The 20,621-nt window shown below is 46.1% G+C and overlaps 2 protein-coding genes across 3 annotated transcripts in view; one reads left to right on the top strand and one right to left on the bottom strand.

Moving 5' to 3' along the window:
• Positions 1–20,621, top strand: part of IFT81 (intraflagellar transport 81) — a 204,593-nt gene that overhangs the window by 18,851 nt on the left and 165,121 nt on the right. The window lies entirely within an intron of this gene.
• The window catches only part of P2RX7 (purinergic receptor P2X 7), a gene marked incomplete at its 5' end in the record, with an annotated part of 115,170 nt that overhangs the window by 5,585 nt on the left and 88,964 nt on the right, over positions 1–20,621 (bottom strand). The window contains 7 exons of one of the 2 annotated variants that reach the window (XM_079762822.1): positions 9–74; positions 2,033–2,123; positions 8,843–8,976; positions 11,679–11,808; positions 12,424–12,504; positions 16,737–16,833; positions 18,269–18,341. The exons of the other annotated variant lie outside the window; for it this stretch is intronic. Coding sequence (XP_079618948.1) covers positions 9–74; positions 2,033–2,123; positions 8,843–8,976; positions 11,679–11,808; positions 12,424–12,504; positions 16,737–16,833; positions 18,269–18,341 — 672 coding nt within the window. The remainder of the gene's footprint in view (positions 1–8; positions 75–2,032; positions 2,124–8,842; positions 8,977–11,678; positions 11,809–12,423; positions 12,505–16,736; positions 16,834–18,268; positions 18,342–20,621) is intronic. 2 annotated transcript variants of the gene reach the window in all.

Genomic DNA, 20,621 nt, shown 5'->3' with positions numbered 1-20,621 from the left:
AGCCTTACCAAACCAAAGTAGGAGAGGGTTGAGCCGATGTGCACCATCATTTTGATAAAGTCAAATTTTCCTCCCTGCAAGCAGAGCGGGAAAGGTTACGTGGCTGAAATTCAGTGCAGTGCTCTTTTCTCTAACATGTCAGTGTTCGTTCCAGCAGAGGGGGGTGGGGGGGGGGGTCTGCCTCTGTGGTTCTGATAAACGCATCCAAGGTGTTCACGGCGACAGAGACTCAGAGACTGAGAACAGGACTCTCATCTGTCCTGTTTCTGTCTTCCAAGATGTGCTTGAAAACATGAATGTTTTAAACAAAGAAGCGCTGGAACCCACACACTCAGAGGAGAACCACTGAAGGTTGTGTTTTCATACAAGGCGAGGGTTTCAGAAAAGCTTTACCTCAAAGAGGTTTGAATTTGCTTTGGAATCAAAGGGAAGGAATGTCCGCACAAGGTCCTCCCTTAGGTGTCCTGGTGGTTCTTATTTTCCATGGCCTTCTCCTCTCTCAGCTACATCTGATTGATTCTCATGCTTCTTAGCCCCATGCTGCATAAACAGTATGCTGTCGGGGAAGGTATTGTGGGCATCTGTTGAGTTTTACTTGCCCAGCATCCCCACCTTCCTTCTTCTGGAGACAGCACCCCAGTTTTCCTGTGGAGAACTATCTCTGTCCATTCTCAGTGTAGAAGAGGGACAATTCCATGATGTGCTTGCTGTCTGACCTGCGAGCTGGACACTGGCTAGAACAGATTGCTTACCCCCAACCCCGTCCTTTAGAGACTGACCACAGTGTATGTTCATTCTGACGTAAATCAGCACCCCTCCCTGCCTCCTGCTACCTGCTGGGTCCTGGAACGGGCTGGCATCCTGACCTCATCAAGCATGTAAAGTAATTTCCCTGGTAGCTGGCAGCATTCATGTATTAGTACCAGTGACTGTTCCTTTTTGCCCTCTATAGTTAAGTGGCTATGAGGGCCATTTTATCTTGCAGATGCCCAAGATAGTCTTTATATGTAAGTTTCCCTTAATAAACTCTTTTACCAGACAGGAGTGGACTGCCCATTACTCTACCTCCCAGGGCCTTTCCCTGGTCTGTGTACTAACACTTGCTCCATGTAGCCTTGGGGAAGGGCTGGCTCAGAACTGGTCCAATACCAGCCATTGAGAGTATGCCGTAACCCTAGTCACAGTGATTAGTTGAGGTGGCTAAACTGGTGAGGTATAAGGAGCTGCTTGACAGCACCACACAGAGGTGACAGCAAGGTGTGATGCTAAAACAGAGGGGGAGAGATGTAAGCGATGGAGGGAAGCAGATTCTTGATGATGATGTTTGAGCATCTAGATCCAGCCATGCCTGAAGCCTGTAATGGCTGCTGGACCTTTATTTTATGTGAACTAAAAGAAAACAACACACACACACACACACACACACACACACACACACACACACACACACACAAAAGCCCTAACCAGTTTGGCTCAGTGGATAGAGCGTTGGCCTGTGGACTGAGGGGTTCCAGGTTCAATTCCAGTCAAGGGCATGTACCTTGGTTTTGGGCACATCCCCAGTATGAGGTGTGCGGGAGGCAGCTGATTGATGTTTCTCTCTCATTAATGTTTCTAACTCTCTATCCTTCTCCTTTCCTCTCTGTAAAAAATCAATAAAATATAACCCCCCCTTCTTTAAATTTTTTTTAAAGAAGCCTTTTTTTCTAAGCCAATTTAATTTGTTGGATTCTATACTAACTACTGTACTTTGCAGAGGGATTTCTTTCTCCTCTTTTTTTTAAGCATCCAAAAACTTTTAAAGTTACATCTTATATATCTTATATATTTTTCTCCCTATCTCCCTCTTATACTCAACACTGCTCGTGGAAAGGACCCCAAAGACATTTCTTCCCCCTCTCTTATCCCACATGTGAGATGCACTGTGCCAGCTAATGACTACCATCAAAACATTCATCTCTTGGGGCACTACAGCAATCATTAGAACATGGTCGTAGGAATGCAAGTGCCAGTGGCTGGGGCAGATACTTACGTTGCCAAAAACCAGGATGTCAAAACGGACCCCAAAGACTTTTATCAGAGTTCGTTTTTCAACATTGTTTTCCTTATAGTACTTGGCGTATCTGTAGGAGGAAAAGGATCCCACTTATAAAGATCTATCTGAAAGTGCTGGTATTTTATGAAAAGAAAAACCAAAACAATAGCTGGTCTAGTCTTCCCTATCCATCTTCTAGCTTCGTGGTGGTCGGCAAAGGGAACACAATCCAAACCCACGAATCACTCTCTCTGACCACCTGGAACCGAAGCGCCGCTTCCCCATGTCTCCTCCTCTGCTTCCACTACCCCTGGTATCACAGAGTGGTGAAAAGTCTGCTAATGTTGTTTAAGATGAAAAGGAACAACTTTTAACCAACCACATAAGATAAGCAAAAAGCAGAGATATTAAAACAAAAACACACAAACCTTAAAGCTATCTGATTATTCCTTAAGAGGGAAAAATAGGTTTTCTAGAACAAAGTGTTGGGAGTGAATCTTAGATACCGATCACAGGGTTGGGGACAGGTACCTCAGCAATCTGTTCTAACCCTATTGTCTTAGATTCTGTAGGTGTCTATTTGGCAGCGTTATCACAGGGCCAAACTAACAGCTGAAGTTGTTTACATCTCCCCTGCAGTCCAGCTTTTACAAGTGCATGAAAACCATGTTGGAAACTCTCCAACCAATCCCGACTTCATATCCCCCACCACCTTTTTTGACCTAATTTTCACACATTCACCCAATATTTTTGCTGCCTTACATTACCCAGGGCCAAGTACCAGACAACCAGAGACCACCCCTGGACCCTAGAGCCCACAATACTCAGACTAGTCGATTCTAAGCTGTTCCCCAGCCCTGCCTTGCCTTTCCCACCACAAACACAATAAAGGTCCTTGGGCCGGGCTTTCCCCTCCCTGTTCCCTCCTGACCAAACCTGGTGCTCCCCCCTGTGGCCGTGTGTGGCATAGCATGCCCCCTCTTTTTTGGAAATGTAATCAAATTCTTTCAATGGCATTCACCTCTCCTTGTCATCACGTCTTGTAAATTAAGACCCAGGCGCAAATCACAGTCACCCCAAATATGCATCCATCACCAGTGCCACAGTCAGGAAAAGGGGTGTGTTTTATTTTTCATGAACAATTAGGGAAGCGTAAACCCCAGGCCTCAAGAAACTTTTCAATCTGTCCCTCCCCCTGTCTGCCTTTCAGTGGTTGTTTTAGGTAACAGTATATGTTTCCTTTCTGAGTTATTCATTCACAATCTATTTACAGGTGTGGGGAGAAAAGACAACAGAAGACAGGTGCGCTGCCAGAATATAGTATAGAATATCTGAAACTGTGGGGTTTGTTTTTTTTTTAAACCCTCAAAATCTGATATTGAAATCGGTTAGGTCAGTGGTCGGCAAACTGTGGCTCTTTGGCCCCTTGAGTTTTTAGCAAAGGCCAGCTTAGGAGTACCCTAATTAAGTTAACAACAATGTACCTACCTATATAGTTTAAGTTTTAAAAATTTGGCTCTCAAAAGAAATTTCAATCGTTGTACTGTTGATATTTGGCTCTGTTCACTAATGAGTTTGCCAACCACTGGGTTAGGTGTTTTTAGGCACTTTAATGTGTTTCCAGCCAGAGGGGTCTCAATATCTCTACATCTGGTTGTTCTCATTCCGTGGCGGTTTTATTCTCCTGCTCTATCGAGTGGCTTGTGTTCTAGTACACAAAGCAAGCATGCAGCACCACTCTGTGCCCTGCGGTTGCATTGTCCCTCTATGCAAGTTGGTTTGACTGGGAAGGTTAACATCCTACAATATAAATACTTGAATTTCTGCTTTCAAGGTCTTGAGAGAATGATTCTCAAACTGAGGGTAAGAATCACTTGGGAAGTGTGTTCAAAGGCAAATTCCTGGGCCTCATGCCCAAAGGATGGTTTCAGGAATCTCTGCTTTCAGGAGAGTACCAGGAGGTTCTGGTGCACATTCTGGGAAATAGTAGGCCCTGGCCAAAGATGGATTTTTAAAAATATATTTTTAGTGATTTTAGAGAGAAAGGAAGGGAGAAGAATAAAGAGAGATAAAAACATAAATGAGAGAGAAACATCAATTGGCTGCCTCCTACAGGCCCCCTACTGGCAGTTGAACTGGTGACCTCTTGGTTCATGGGTTGACCCTCAATCACTGAGCCACACTGGCCAGGCACAAGAATGTTTTTTGCACACTGTAATGGGTTGAACAGTCCCCCAGAAAGATACATCCAAGTACCTAACCCCTGTGCCTCTGAAGTGGAGTCTGCAGGTGTAATTAAGGACCTCAAGATGAGATCAGCCTGGATTTAGGGTGGCCCTAGGTCCAATGACGAGAGAAAGGAGAGGGAGAGTTGAAACAAACACAGAGGAGAAGGCCAGTATGACGGAGGCAGGTATTGCAGTGATGCAGCCATAGGTCAAGGAATGCCTAGAGCCAGCAGAAGCTGGAAGAGGCAGGGACGGACCCTCCCCTGGAGACTTCTGAGTGAGTTTGTCTCTCCTAACACCTTGATTTGGGGCTTCTGGCCCCCAGAACTGGGAGAGAATACATTTCCGTTGTTAAAGCCCCCACGTTTGTTGTCATGTGTTACAGCAGGCACAGGAAACTAAAACACACACCCATTCTCAATGAGAGAAGTGTATCCGGCGTTCTGTGTGGGTCTGCCCTAGCTACACGTCCTGAACATCAGCTCACCTAGGACTTTTGCCATGGACATCGTTTGGTAAAAGACAAAAATTCTGAAATGTGGTCAACCTCTTCAAATTACTGTGTTTTAGAAAGTTACATGTTTTTTCATCTACCTCCTATACCACTAACCTGGAATTGCCTTCTCTTTTGTGTGGCTGTTTGAAAAGAACTTATCCATAACCCATCAGATCTGGACAATTATTTCTGGCCAGAGATTTCTTCTGGTGCTCATTCCAGACAACAAATGCTCTAACACTGTGTTCTAAAATAAAATTAATATTATAACAGTCTCAGTTCTTCAGAAAGCTCAGATCTCTCCAGGAGCTAATGTTCTTAGGCTTAGCTCAGTGACTTGAAGGACATTTGCTAACATCTGGTCAGTATATTGCCCTGCTTGCTTCTGCTGATTGCTAAGGAAACATCCTGTGAGGGCAGTGGGGGGAACACGGAGCCTATCCTCTCTTCTTGCTAATGGCCTCAAGCCTATTCAGTAGAGCAGGAGGGGATGACCAAAACGTTACCTAAGCATGGAACCGGTTTCAGAGCCCTGGATGAAACTCAGTTGGAATTGCCGGTCTTTTAAAATTTTTGCCATTCTGGTAGGTGTATAGATGTAGCTCATTGTGGTTTGAATTTGCATTTCTCTGATGTTTAATGATGTTGGCTTGTTGGAGGTTTTTATTTACTTATACTTTTGTCGTATTTATATACTAGAAGCCTGGTGCTTGAAATTCGTGCACGGCAGGGGGTTGTCCCTCAGCCCAGCCTGTACCCTCTCCAATCTGGGACTCCTGGAGGGATGTCCGACTGCCCTTTTAGGCCCGATCCCACCAGGATCGGGCCTAAAAGGGCAGTCGGACATCCCTCTCACAATCCAGGACTGCTGGCTCCCAACTGCTTGCCTGCCTGCCTTCCTGATTGCCCCTAACCGCTTCTGCCTGCCAGCCTGATCACCCCCTAACCACTCCTCTGCCAGCCTGGTTGATGCTTAACTGCTCCCCTGCCAGCCTGTTTGCCCCCAACTTCCCTCCTCTGCCAGCCTGGTCACCCCTAACTGCCCTCTCCTGCAGGGTTGATCACCTCCAACTGCCCTCCCTTGCAAACCTGGTCCCTCTCAACTGCCCTCCCTTGCAGGCCGGGTGCCTCCCAACTGCCCTCTCCTGCTGGCCATCTTGTAGTGGCCATCTTGTGTCCACATGGGGGCAGGATCTTTGACCACATGGAGGCAGCTATATTGTGTGTTGCAGTGATGATCAATCTGCATATTACTCTTTTATTAGATAGGATAGAGGCCTGGTACAGGAAAATTTATTTTCCTTCTACAATTGAAACTTTGTAGCCTGGAGTGGAGCCAAGCCTGCTGTTCCCTCCGGGGAGGCAGATGGTTAATTTGCATATTACCATTTTATTAGAGATGATAGGATATGAATATAAGAATTATTATAAGTATAATCCTCTCTAATAAAATGGTAATATGCAAATTATCCATCACTCCACTACATAAGCCACGCCCACCAGCCAAGCCACGCCCACCAGCCAATCAGGGCGAGTATGCAAATTAACCCCAATCCAAGATGGCTACAGCCACACAGAGCAAGGTTTCCCAGGTAACAGAGCAAGACAAGCTTTCCATAGCCGTTGCAGGCCTAAGCCTCCACTCAAGCTACAAAGTTTCAATTATAGAAGGTAAACAAATTCAAACAAAGGGCGGCAGAATGGAGCTTGAGAGAGCAGGCCAGGGTTGCCGGCGGCAACAGGGGAAGCAAAGCTTTCCGCACACCCTGGCCGGGCTCACCCGCTTAAGGCTACAAAGTTTCAATTGTAGAAGGTGAATTAACTGCCACAGAAATGGCTGCCTCCCCGGAGGGAACAGCAGGCTTGGCTCCACTCCAGGCTACAAAGTTTCAATTGTAGAAGGAAAATAAATTCCAGATACCAGGGCCTCAGCTTGGGTCGCCAGGGTGCGTGGCTGGCTTGCAAACCACCACAGGCTTCTCGCTCAGGCCGCCCCAAGCCCCAAGGGAACCCCACCCTGATCCGGGACATCCTTCAGGGCAAACCAGCTGGCCCCCACCCCTGTACCAGGCCTCTATCCTATCTAATAAAAGAGTAATATACAGATTGATCATCACTGCAACACACAATATAGCTGCCTCCATGTGGTCAAAGATCCTGCCCCCATGTGGACACAAGATGGCCACTACAAGATGGCCAGCAGGAGAGGGCAGTTGGGAGGCACCCGGCCTGCAAGGGAGGGCAGTTGTGAGGGACCAGGCCTGCAAGGGAGGGCAGTTGAGAGGGACCAGGTTTGCAAGGGAGGGCAGTTGGAGGTGATCAACCCTGCAGGAGAAGGCAGTTAGGGGTGACCAGGCTGGCAGAGGAGGGAAGTTGGGGGCAAACAGGCTGGCAGGGGAGCAGTTAAGCATCAACCAGGCTGGCAGCGGAGTGGTTAGGGGGTGATCAGGCTGGCAGGCAGAAGCGGTTAGGGGCAATCAGGAAGGAAGGCAGGCAAGCAGTTGGGAGCCAGCAGTCCTGGATTGTGAGAGGGATGTCCGACTGCCCGTTTAGGCCCGATCCCACCAGGATCAGGCCTAAACGGGCAGTCAGACATCCCTCCAGGAGTCTCAGATTGGAGAGGGTACAGGCTGGGCTGAGGGACAACCCCCTGCCGTGCACGAATTTCGTGCACTGGGCTTCTAGTTAGAATATAAGCTTATGAAAGTAACTGTCTTTTTTGTTTCCAAATATATGTCCATTAGAGCAACCTATATTTTTCTTCAACATATATTTAATTAATAAAAAATATGAGAAATACCAATATCAATTTTCTATTTAATTTTTTTAAAAAAATATTTTTGTTGATTTTTAGAGAGAGAGGAATGGAGAGGGAGAAGGAAGAGAGAGATAGAAATGATGAGAGAGAATCATCTATGAGCTGCCTACTGCATGCCCCCCACTGGGCACCGAGCCCACAATATGGGCATGTGCCCTGACCAGGAATAGAACCAGCAACCTCTTGGTTCATGGGTCGATACTCAATCATTGTGCCACACCAGCTGGGCCCAGCATCAATTTTCTACCATCTTCATAGGCATATTGTATAACCATTATTCTAGGGATATACTTGGACACTTTTTCTGAAAACGGAACAGCATAAGTCTACTTTGTTCCTGGAACTGGGAACAAAATGATGATCCATAACCACAGTCCCAGACACCTGCCTGGCTCCCACAAGCAATGATAAGTCTTGGAGACTGTGTTGTAAACCTCACACTGAAGGGCTACCATTAGTTCTGGGACAGAGTTGTAGGAACAGGCTGAGAAAGTTATCCAGACATAGGAGGAAACGTGGACATCATGTCAGGATGGCACAGGATCACCACTGGGCAAAAGTCAGGAGCAGAGGAGTGAACTGTCAAAGCAAGAACAGATCAGCACCTGCCCGCTGAAAAGTCCAAATGAACCAGGATTCTAGTGAGTTCACAGAGTTGACATCCTGAAGCCAGAAGCATACATGAACCTGCAAAGAACCTTCGAGGTAAGACAGTATGGCAGTGAGGAAGCAATGTGGCTCAGGGTATCAGGAGTCCTTAAGATGTTCTTAGAGCTTGGTGTGGCTCAGTGGTTGAGCATCAACCCATGAACCAAGAGGTCCCTGGTTTGATTCCTGGACAGGACACATGCCTGGGTTATGCGCTCAACCCCACTGACGGCATGCAAGGGGCAGCCAATCGATTCTCTCTCATCATTAATGTTTCTATCTTTCTCTTTTCCATTCCTTGGTAAAAAAAAAAAATAATAATTTAAAAATCAATAAAAACATTTAAAAAAGATGTTCTTAGAAGGACTTCACGATGGAGCATGAGCTAGTATCAGAAGCCCACCACCCTCACCCCAAACACAATGAAATGCAAGATAAAGTCATTTTAAAGTCATATAAGTATATTGCTGAGCTCAAAACAAAGAATGGCATTTTCTAGGTGCTAAAGGTAAGTTGGGACTGAAGCCATGAGACCCCTAGAGGTACCAGGACCAGATCTGTATCTGGCAGGCCTCTGGGGAGCCAATGGGATCCAGTCTGACCTCAAGCACTGTTACCTGAAGTGGAAGCCAGGATACAAGGAATCACTGGATATCTTGTCAAGGCGCCGGAAACTGTATTTTGGACGGCAGTGATGGAACCAACTGTCCAGGTTGCAGTCCCATTCGATCTCAATGCCCATGACTCCCCCCTGAGGAAGACAACAAGAAGCTATGTCTAAGTCCTGCTGGGTGTGCGGTCTAGCCACCAGACATCTCCCTGCATAGTGATGATCACTGAAGGAAAGGACTTACATGCTTCTTAAGCCACCCCAACCTCAATTCAAGGTGATCTTTTTCTCCTCTGAATATCCAAGGCAGTGGTTCTTAACCTTCCTAATGCCGCGACCCTTTAATACAGTTTCTCATGTTGTGGTGACCCTCAACCATAAAATTATTTTTGTTGCTACTTCATAACTATAATTTTGCTACTGTTATAAATCGTAATGTAAATATCTGATATGCAGAATGTCTTAGGTGACCCCTGTGAAAAGGACGTTCGACTCCCAAAGGTGTTGCGACCCACCGGTTGAGAACCGCTGATCTAAGGAATCTCTTGTACTTCTTTTCTACAAACATATTTTGAGCACTGACTATCATATTTTATTGAATCTTACTTCACTGAATCTTAGACACTATTGCCTTTAAGACATAGTCCTATATAATAAAGAGGTAAATATGCAAATTGACCATCACTCCAACACACAAGATGGCCACCCCCATGTGGTCAAAGATGTCCGCCCCCATGTGGACACAAGATGGCTGGCTGGGAGAGCAGTTGTGGGTGATCAGGCAGCAGGGAAGGGCAATTGGGGGGACCAAGCCTGCATGGGAGGGCAGTTGGGGGCGACCAGGCATGCAGGGGAGGGCAGTTGGGGTGAACCAGGCCTGCAGGGGAGGGCAATTGGGAGGGACAAGGCCTGCAGGGGAGGGCAGTTGGGGGGGGACCAGGCCTGCAGGGAAGGGCAGTTGGGGGGGACCAGGATGGCAAGAGAGAGCAGTTAGGGACAACCAGGTCATCAGAGGAGGGCAGTTAGGGGTGACTGGGCCAGCAGGGGAAGGCAGTTGGGAGAGACAAGCCCTGCAGGGGAGAGCAGTTGGGGTGACCAGGCCTGCAGGGGAGGGCAGTGGGGGTGACTGGGCCAGCAGGGGAGGGCAGTTGGGAGCGACCAGGCCTGCAGGGGAGGGCAGTTGGGGGTGACCAGGCTGGCAGGAGAGAGCAGTTAGGCACAACCAGGTCGTCAGGGGAGGGCAGTTAGGGGTGACTGGGCCAGCATGGGAGGACAGTTAGGGGCAACCAGGCCTGCAAGGGAGGGCAGTTGGGAGAGACAAGGCCTGCAGGGGAGAGTAGTTGGGGTTACCAGGCCTGCAGGGGAGGGCAGTGGGGGTGACCGGGCCAGCAGGGGAGGGCAGTTGGGGACAACCAGGCCTGCAGGGAAGTTCAGTTAGGGGTGACCAGGCCGGCAGGGGAAGGCAGTTAGGGGGTGACTAGGCCAGCAGGGGAGGGCAGTTAGGGGCAATCGGGCTGCAGGGGAGCAGTTAGGCATCAATCAGGTTGGCAGGGGAGTGGTTAGGGCGTGATCAGGCTGGCAGGCAGAGGTGGTTAGGGGCAATCAGGTAGGCAGGCAGGTGAGCAGTTGGGAGCCAGCAGTCCTGGATTGTGAGAGGGATGTCCGATTGTGTAGGCCGGTGGGATCCAGATTGGAGAGGGTGCAGGCTAGGCTGAGGAACATCATTCCCTCCCCCCCATGCACAAATTTTGTGCACCAGGCCTCTAGTTTTTTTTATCTTCCTCTAAGAAGAAAATGCTGTCAATTAAAACGTGAGACTCCATAAATTGAAAGCACTTTCTGATTTCAGAACTATTAAAATGTGAAAAAATATCTTTGAATCATGAAATATGGCATTTCGAGACAGTATGCTAGAAGCTAGGGATACAGCGATGTGGAATTGGCAGCCTCTGACTTGGAGAAAGGAGAAATAATACAGAACAATCACAGTTGTTATATATTGCCAGGCACTAAACCAAGCACTCTACATATTATAGTGACTATCTAATGCTTTTGTCATTCATCATCCAAAGAGCCAGGAAGTGCAAGGAATTTTGCTCTGGAGGTGGAAGAGGCAAGGAAATGGATTCTCCCCTGGAGCCTTTGGTGGGAGCCTCACCCTGTTGCTAACCTGATTTTCCCCAGTAAAACTGACTTTGGACTTCTGATCTCCAGAGTGTAAAAAAATGTGTGTTGCCCTGCCTGGGTGGCTCAGTTGGTTAGAGTGTTGTCCCAATACACCAAAATTTGAGTAGACATTTCTACAAAGAAGGTACACAAATGCTCAATAAGGATATGTAAGGTGTTCAATATCTCTAGTCACTAGGGAAATGCAAATCAAAATCACAATGAGATACTTCACCCCACTGGCATAGCTGTAATCAAAACAGACAATTAAAAAGATGGCAAGGGCACGTACAAGAATCTACCAGTGAATACGTAAATAAGTGGAGCAGCAAATCAATCTCTCTCTCTCTCTCTCTCTCTCTCTCTCTCTCCATCTCTCTCCAATAAATAAATAAATAAATAAATAAATAAATAAGTAAGTAAGTAAGTAAGTAAAAAATTTTAACCCACCAAGTTGTGGTCACTTATTATAGCAGCCTCAGGAAATTAATGTACCAAGTAACTCATGCCTAGGATTGTTGTGAAAGTACTTGGCATCATGGATGGATTTACTAAATGCTCAATAAAGGGAATCATATTATTAAGACCCAGTGGCTCAGCTCCTTGGCCATTTGACATCTTCCATTCCCCTGACACAACTTCCCCCACAAACCTCATGGTACGAAGGCACCACCAACCTTAATTGCCACTTCTGAAAAGTCATCTCCTGTTTCTCGGAAGATATCTCCTAGTCGGAAAATAGGACACTGTGGATTCTGAGTCTTGTGAAAGGTGCAAGTGATGTTTAAGTTTGGCAAGATGTTTCTCCTGCACATAATGAAAAGCAAACAAACACCTCCATTGAAAGCTTGCATAGGAATGAGCCAGTGTGGTGACTGGGCTCCATGAGGGCCCCCAGTGGTCCCCACCTCTGTGTATTTATACCCCTGTGTAGTCCCCTCCCACATAGTAGCAGGATTGGTCTGTGACCAGTAGCATATGGCAGAAGTGATGGTGAGTCACTTCCAAGGTTAGGTTATAAAAGACTGTGACTTCCATCTTGGTTACTGTCTTGCTTGCTTGCCCTCTGTCTCTCTTGGATCATTTGCTCTGGGGGAAGCCAGCGGCTGTGTCCTAAGAACTCTCAGGCAGTGCCAGGGAGAGGCCCACATGCTAGGAACTGAGCCCTCCTGCCAACAACCACAGGAGTGAGCTTGGATTCTCCAATCCCAGTCAAACCTGGAGTGACTCCAGCCTCATTGACAGCTCAGCTGCAACCTGAGAGGCCCCGAGCCGGAACCACCCAGGCAAGTCTTTCCCAGATTCCCGGTCCACAGAAACTGTGTAAGGTAATAGATGTTTGTTGTTTTAAGCTTCTAACTCTTTGGGTAATTTGTTACACAGCAGTAGACAACAATATGGCCAGACACTCTGGGCACTTACGTGGAGTAATTGTTAACCGGGAAGTCGATATTATTCTTGATGAACACAGTGAAGTTTTCAGCACTGTTCAAGAGCGCAGGCCTGAGTGAGAGATATGCCACAATGGAGATCAATGACTACAGGGACAGAGGGAGGCAGCGGGCCAGTGGGACCAGCGGCTTCCGGTCTCTTGCTTGGGTCATTGCAATTAGTGAAGAGAAATGCAATCTAGTTGGCAAAATGTTCTAAAAGTCTCATCGTCTCCAGTAAGAATTTCTTCCTTCTTATTGGGAGAAGAGACCCCATGGCAGTTCTCACAGTCTGATATAATTATATGTTTAGGTATATGCCATGGTGTGCTGATAAAGCAACCCACTCTTCAGGAAAAAACAACAACAAAAAGCTCTGATGTGTAGCATTTATTGATTATTGTGGTATAATACTCCCACCATATCTGATTTCAGGCTACCAATGGGACATCATTGAACTTGGAGTTGGGAAGGGATGCGCATAATTGGCTCAGAGGCAGTACAAGCCAACTCCATCATACTTCTCTTATATCTTTCCCAAAAGGCTGGTGTTCCTGGAGGGCTGGGACCATAATTTTCTTATCTTGACTTCCCCAGCCTTCAGCACAGCACCACACACATAGTTGATTCTGTCAGTCATTCTCCTAGAGGCCCTGTGTAGCATGGAATTCTGCGTGAGTTAGAGGAGCCCAAATTCTAGACTGCAGGAAGGTCTACACACCATCCTTCTATCTATTTATTTGACAAATAATTATTGGACTGAGCATGAGACTGGGTGTTGGGGATATAGTGATGAACAAGAGAGTTAAGGTTTTTGTACTTATGCAGTTAGCAGTCTGTTAAAGATGGAGAGAACTGGATGTGGATTAAAAAGGTGCAGCTGGGCCCTAGTGGGTATGGCTCAGTGGATAGAGGGTCAGCCTGCAGACCAAAGGGTCCTGAGTTCGATTTCAGTCAAGGGCACCATACCTCGGTTTCAGGCTTCTCCCCTGCCCAGGCCCTGGTCAGGGTGTGTGTGGGAGGCAACCAATCAATGTGTTTCTCTCACATCAATATTTCTCTCTGTCTTTCCCTCTCTCTTCCACTCTCTCTAAAAATCAATGGAAAAATATCCTCCGGTGAGGATTAAAAATAAAATTAAGTACGGGGTGGAGAGAATTGGAAGAGGGCACCAAGAACGATCTGCTTTTTATTAAAGGATTTGCAGAGCCCAACTTTGGCTTTATTTGCGACAGTCTAATTTTTGCCTGTTCAGCATCCATTCCCCCTCTGTCAGTAGCCCTTCAGTTCTCTCCCTTTAAGGAAGCCAGGTCTCTTCCACTCTCAGCTCAGAGGGCTGGGTGGGGATGAGTCCATGTCCTGCTCATCCCTACAGCTCCTGGAGTGTGCAAGTGACCCAGAGCTGCCAAACAGTGTAATCCAATCTCCTTGGCCACAGTGATAGGTTCATATTGTCATGTGACCTGGGCCAATGAGAACATTCCAGGGCTTTTGTAGGAACCATGGAGGGGGGGGGGGGGAGTGGGGAGTCGGGGAGGGAGTAATTTTCTTTTGAACTGTTAGTAGTAAGGACAGTAAAAACCTGGAGTTCCCCCACACCACAGCGTGAAGAGAGCTAAAATGGAAGAAAGAATAACTTCAGGGGAGGAAGAGAGAGAATCTTAATGACATCATTTGAAGCGTGTAACAAGTTTTACTTGAAGCCATACTTCTGGACTTCTCATTGTCAGGAGTCAAAAATACAGCCAGAAAGTAACACTCTTTTTCTGAAGGCAGTTTAAATTGTGTATCTGTCACTTGCACAAAAGGAAATCTTATTTATGACAAATGCCTGCTATGTGCTGGACCATTTGCCTTTAGAACATTCTAGATCCAATGCTTCCTAGGCAACACTCTAATTAGAATCAGAGGACTATAAGATCCTGAAACTTTAAGGATCAAAGCCCTTTATTCCTCTCTCATGATACTTAACAGTTTTCTACCTTGAGTTACAACTCTGCACACATATTTATCTCTTCTATTAGATTGCAATAGCCTTATCTGGATCATTTTGTATTTTACATAAAATTTAGTACAGCCTCACCCGGCCAGTGTGGCTCAGTGGTTGAGCGTCGACCTATGAACCAGGAGGTCATGGTTTGATTTCCAGATTGTGAGCTCAATCCCCAGTGTGGGGTGTGTAGAGGCAGCTGATCAATGATTCTCTCTCATCATGGATGTTTCTATCTCTCCCTTTCTCTTTCCTCTCTGAAATCAATAAAAATATCTTTGGAAAAAAAATTTAACACAGCCTCTTGTATATAGTTACACATGAATAAGTATCTAACACCTACTACATGGTCATAGATGTGTTTAAAGAATGAATGATTACATAAATCATTTTAGTAATTCTAGAACTCATGCTCATATGACATATGAGGAAAAAAGTTCAGGAACTTGCTTGCCCAAGGTCATGTAGAATTGCAGCAGCAGCTTGGAGATGCACAGTATTTATCTGGTGAATGAGTTGGTGGCAGAGCCAGGACTGAAAATCATAGACAACCAAGAGGCCCCTTGCCTTGAACCGGGATGACCTGGGTGTAGGCTAATGTCCCTGAGCAATTCCTTCTTTGACAATGAATCTTCCTTGACCTAGAAATGAACCTGAGTGGTGCCATTAACTGATTGAGGCAGGACAGGTTGACACTGTCTAGTGCTTCCTACTCTAATATTGGGAACCTTTTCCTGGACCTTGTAAAAAGTTAGTTTGGGGAACTCTTTGCCCCACAGGTTCTGATGGTGTGATCCTGAGTCACATTTGTCTAATGCTGTGCTGTCCAGGATAGTCCAATATCCCCTAGGCAAGTGTGATTAATTACATGTAAATTAAATTAAAATCAGTGGCTAAATTGTAGTAGCCACATTTCAAGTGCTCAATAGCCACATGTGGTCACCATATCAGACAGCACAGAAAGAGAACATTTCCATCATTATGGAAAGTTCCATGGACACTGCTAGTATAGAACCACGAAACCTCTATGGGCAGACAGTGTGTGTGTGTGTGTGTGTTTGTGTTATTGAGCACTTACTATATGCCAGGCACTGGGCTCACTTTGCAATCATGATACGAGTATCTCACTTAATTCTCTCATTAGCCCACTGAGGTAGGTGCAATTATTATCATCAACTTACAAAGGAGGAAATTAAAGTTCAGAGAGGTTAAGCAACTTGCCCAAGGTCACATAGCAAAGATGCGTTAGAGTCAGAATTTGAATCTAGGTGTCTCTATTCTCTGCTGAAATGCATCAGTCCCTGTGGTTTCTGAGATTTAAATCGAGTTCTGCCTCTGGACTGACCTTGTATATTAAAGAGAAGTCACTGCCCAGCTAGTGTGGCTCAGTGGTTGAGCATCAATCCCATACACCAAGAGGTCACCAGTTCAATTACGGGTAAGGGCACATGCCTGGGTTGTAGGCTTGATCCCCAGTAGTAGGCATGCAGGAGTCAGCCAATCAGTGTGATGTTTCTTTCTCATGGATATTTCTAACTCTCCCTTTCCCTTCCTTTGTCTAAAAGAAAAAAAATCAATTAAAACTTTTTTTTTTAAAGAGAAGAGTCACTACAGGGACCACCAAATCTGTCACTGTGATCATATTTTAAAATATATATACATTTTTATTGACCTCAGATAGGGAGGGAGAGGGAGAAAGGGAAACATCAATGATGAGAGAGAATCATTATTCAGCTGCCTCCAGCATGTCCCCTACTGTGGATCAAGCCTACAACTGGGGCATGTGCCCTGACCAGGAATTGAACCTTGACCTCCTGGTTCATAGGTCGACCCTCAACCACTGAGGCATGCCGGCCAGGCTTTCACTGTGATTATTTAAGAAAACTTTCTGTCTCTGCCTCCCTTCCATTTCTTTTCCTTCCTTTCCCCTTCCTTCCTTTTTTTCTTTCTTCCCTCCCTGTCACCTCCCCATCCTTAATCCCTGAGTATGGACACTGACAAGTCAGAATGGACCCTGCTGTAGCACTGGAGTAGGGTCTGGAGGTGTCCTGGAACATGCTGGCACAGAAAAGAGGCAGGGGCACCCCAGGGTGTTCAGGAAAGTAGCTATTTACCGGTCAGTACAGAATTATTTCAATATTTTAAGTAGCGTGGCCCTCCCAGAGACCACCAGTGTGCCTGGCATGGAGTCCCCAAGCCAGTAGGACCCAGGATGTTGTGGGACTGCCATGAGAAGAGAAGCTAGATCAGTGCCTGGCAAGGCCGCACCTACTCACTGCCGAGGGCCACGGGTCAGTCCCCACCCTGCAACTTACCGGGGGGGCTCTTCCGTTGTCTCGGTGGGACACCAGGCAGAGACTTCACAGGTATTGTACCTCTGATTATACTCTATACACTTTCCGGTCTGGATTCCTGCGGGGTCAAGGGATCACAGAAGCAGACGTGTGAAAGAACTGTGGGAGGAAACTCTCAACCCAAGCAAGAGACCATGCTTTTCAGCCCAAGCAGTTTCAGTTTCCATGAAACCCCGACTGAACCACAAGCTTATTAAGCTGACCAAGCAACACATCGAACGGTAGAGAGAACATAGGAAGACCATGGATGCTGTTGGCTTGTTTGGCTTCTTTGAAAGAAAGATGCCTGAGAGGGGAGCCTGACAGGGTGTATTCTCTCAACTGGGACATGGACTCGAACTTGGCTTCTTATTTGGCATGTGAGTCCCTGGAGGAGTGTACAGCATGTGTCAGGGATGTACAAAGTCGCAGAATAAACATGGCACATCTTGCCTTGGTCAGTGGTTCAATGGTTAGAGCATCGGCCCGTGCACTGAAAGGTTGTGGGTTTGATTCCCAGTCAAGGGCAACTGATTGATGTGTCTCATATTGATGTTTCTTTTTCTTTCTCTCTTCCTCTGCCCCTCCCTGACTCCCTTCCACTTCCTAAAAATCATTGGAAAAATATCCTCAGGTGAGGATTCAAAACAAAACAAAACAACAGAAAAACAACAACCACGGCACAGCTTCCTGGAGCATCAGGATCAGTTAAAGATTCCCGAGGGCAGAGTTAAATAGCAAGTAATGTTAAAATGAGCTCTATACCAACTCAGACACATATGTATCATGGAATAAGAATGCAACATTCATAGGCCCTTAGTGTGTGTTTTATAACCACTGATACTTTTTCTTTTTATTCTTTTATGTGGTAACTTTATTGTCATGTGCCCTTTCAGTTAAAACAGGAAACATGGAGCCTGGCTGTCATAGCTCAGTGGTTGAGTATTGACCTATGAACCAGGGGGTCAGGGTTGGATTCCTGGTCAGGGCACATGCTTCGGTTGTGGGTTCAATCCCCAGTGTGGGGTGTGCAGGAGGCAGCGGATCAATGATTTCTCTCATCATTGATGTTTCTCTCTCTCTCTCTCTCTCTCTGAAATCAATTAAAAAATATATTAAAAACAACAAAATAGGAGAAGGAAATTCTGCAGGTTAATTCATGTATGGTCCCCAGGTGTCATAGGGGTACAAGTTCAAGCTCCTGAACCTTTGTGGAAATTCAAGACAGAAAGCTTAGAATACTCAGATTATACTATAAGCCACTTGATTTTTAGAACCCTGAAGGTGCTAATTTTGCAAGTTTTTTTAGGAGCTCTTCTCCTCACTGGGGAATTAACATCACATTCACATCAGCAGCTGGTCCTCTGAGGGCACAGCCAAGGCACGGGGCAGACACAGACCCACCCATGGTCTGCTGAGAGCCAGAGTTAAAGATCTCAACTTCAGGACACTGCGAATGTCACCAGGATGCCAGACCATTCATCCCCATGGTCCCAAAAAGAGACAGAACGTACCTTTTCTCAGCGGTTCCGACAATCCCTTTATACAATCCCGGTCAGAGGAACAGAGTGTCCTGTTGGTAGGGTACTGCCAAGAGAAGGACAGGGTAGCGAGGAGTGAGTATCGAGTGCCCCTAAGATATGGAAAAGCAGCTGTCCTGTGTCCACACAAAAACTTGTACACAGATGGACACAGCAAGTCATAATAGCCAAAAAAAGTGGAAACAACCCAAATATTCATTAACTACTGAGTGGACAGATAAAATGTAGTACATTTATACAGTGGAATATTATTCAACCATGAAAAGGAATTAAATGCTACTGGCTCATGCTACAACATTGGCAAATCTTGAAAATGGTGTAGTATCCCTAGCTGGTTTGGCTCGGTGGATAGAGCATTAGCCTGCGGACTGAAGGGTCCCAGGTTTGATTCCGGTCAAGGTCATGTACCTTGGTTGCAAGCACATCCCCAGTGAGGGGTGTGCAGGAGGCAGCTGATCAATGTTTCTCTCTCATTGATGTTTCTAACTCTCTATCCCTCTCCCTTCCTCTCTGTAAAAAATCAATAAAATATATATATTTTTTAATTTAACAAATCTTTATTGTTCAGATTATTACAGTTGTTCCTCTTTCTTCCCTCCATAGCTCCCCTCCACCCGGTTCCCATCCCACCCTCTTCCCTTACCTCCCCCCCCCACTGTCCTCATCCATAGTTGTACGATTTTTGTCCAGTCTCTTCCCGCACCCCCCAACACCCCTTTCCCCCGAGAGTTGTCAGTCCACTCCCTTTCTATGTCCCTGATTCTTTTATATTCACCAGTTTATTCTGTACATCAGATTTTTAATTCACTTGATTTTTAGATTCACTTGTTGATAGATATGTATTTGTTGTTCATAATTTTTATCTTTACTTTTTTTTCTTCTTCCTCTTCTTAGAGAATACCTTACAGCATTTCATATAATACTGGTTTGGTGTTGATGACCTCCTTTAGCTTTTTCTTATCTGTGAAGCTCTTTAGCTGACCTTCAATTCTGAATGTCAGCTTGGCTGGGTAGAGTACCCTTGGTTGTAGGTTCTTGCTATTCATCACTTTGACTATTTCTTGCCACTTCCGTCTGGCCTGCATAGTTTCTGTGGAGAAATCAGCTGACAATCGTATGGGTGCTCCCTTGTAGGTAATTAACTGTTTTTCTCTTGCTGCTTTTAATATTCTCTCTTTGTCTTTTGCCCTTGGCATTTTAATTATGATGTGTCTTGGTGTGGTCCTCTTTGGATTCCTTTTGTTTGGGGTTCTGTGTGCTTCCTGGACTTGTAAGTCTATTTCTTTCACCAGATGGGGGAAGTTTTCTGTCATTATTTCTTCAAATAGGCTTTCAGTATCTTGCTCTCTCTTTTCTTCTGGCACCCCCATAATTCTGATGTTGGTACGCTTGAAGTTGTCCCAGAGGCTTCTTACACTATCTTCAAATTTTTGGATTCTTTTTTCCTTTAGCTTTTCCAGTTGAGTGATTTTTGCTTCTTTGTATTTCAAATCTTTGACTTGATTCTTGCGTTCCTCTAGTTTGTTGTTGGGTGTCTGTATAATATTTTTTATTTCAGTCAGTGTATGTTTAATTTCTAGTTGGTCCTTTTCCATATCCTCGAGGGTCTCTCTCATATCCTCGAGGGTCTCACTAAATGTATCGGCCTTTTCTAGGAAATTCTTGAAAAACCTTATAACTGTGGTTTTGAACTCTATCTCCAGTCATTTGTTTTTCTCCATTTCTTTGGTTTGTGATCTGTTTCTTTGTCTCAACATTTTTGCTGCTTCCCAGGTTGGTAGGGTAGCTTTGTGTGCTAGGAGTCCTATATGGGCCAGTGGCTCAGCCTCCCCAGTTACCTGAGGTGGACACTCTTGGTGCACCCCTTTGTGGACTGTGTGTACAGCCTTGTTGTAGTTAAGTCTTGATTGTTGTTGGTATCAGTGGGAGGAGTTGACCTCCAGGCCAATTGGCTGTGAGGATCAGCTGTGTCTACTCCGGGAGACAGCCTTATTCGACTAGACTTGCAAAATTGGAAAAGCCTCTGGGCTCAGCTGGATGGGGCGGAGTCTCAGGGTGGAGTAGACAGCCTTGGCTTCCTGTCAGCCTCGCCCTATGAGGTTCCTGGGTCTCAGTGTCCCTGGGTACTCACTGCAAGCACCTCTGAGAGAAAGGCACCCTCAAGTTTCGCCCGCTGCCAAACAGTCCAGTCTCTCCCCCAATGAATCTGGATTCCCAGATTCTCGCCTGGAACTGGGGTTCAGTGCAGTCCGGAGCTTTTGTCTCCTTCCCGCTAGGGCAATTCAGTGGCACAGTCAACAGTCCCTCCTCTGCGCGTATTCACGTG

The sequence above is a fragment of the Cnephaeus nilssonii genome (assembly GCF_951640355.1).
Source record: "Cnephaeus nilssonii genome assembly, chromosome: 22".
In the NCBI taxonomy this organism is placed as follows: Eukaryota; Metazoa; Chordata; class Mammalia; order Chiroptera; family Vespertilionidae; genus Cnephaeus; species Cnephaeus nilssonii.
The sequence above is the reverse complement of the archived record's forward strand: the minus strand, read 5'-3'. Positions and strand labels throughout refer to the sequence as shown.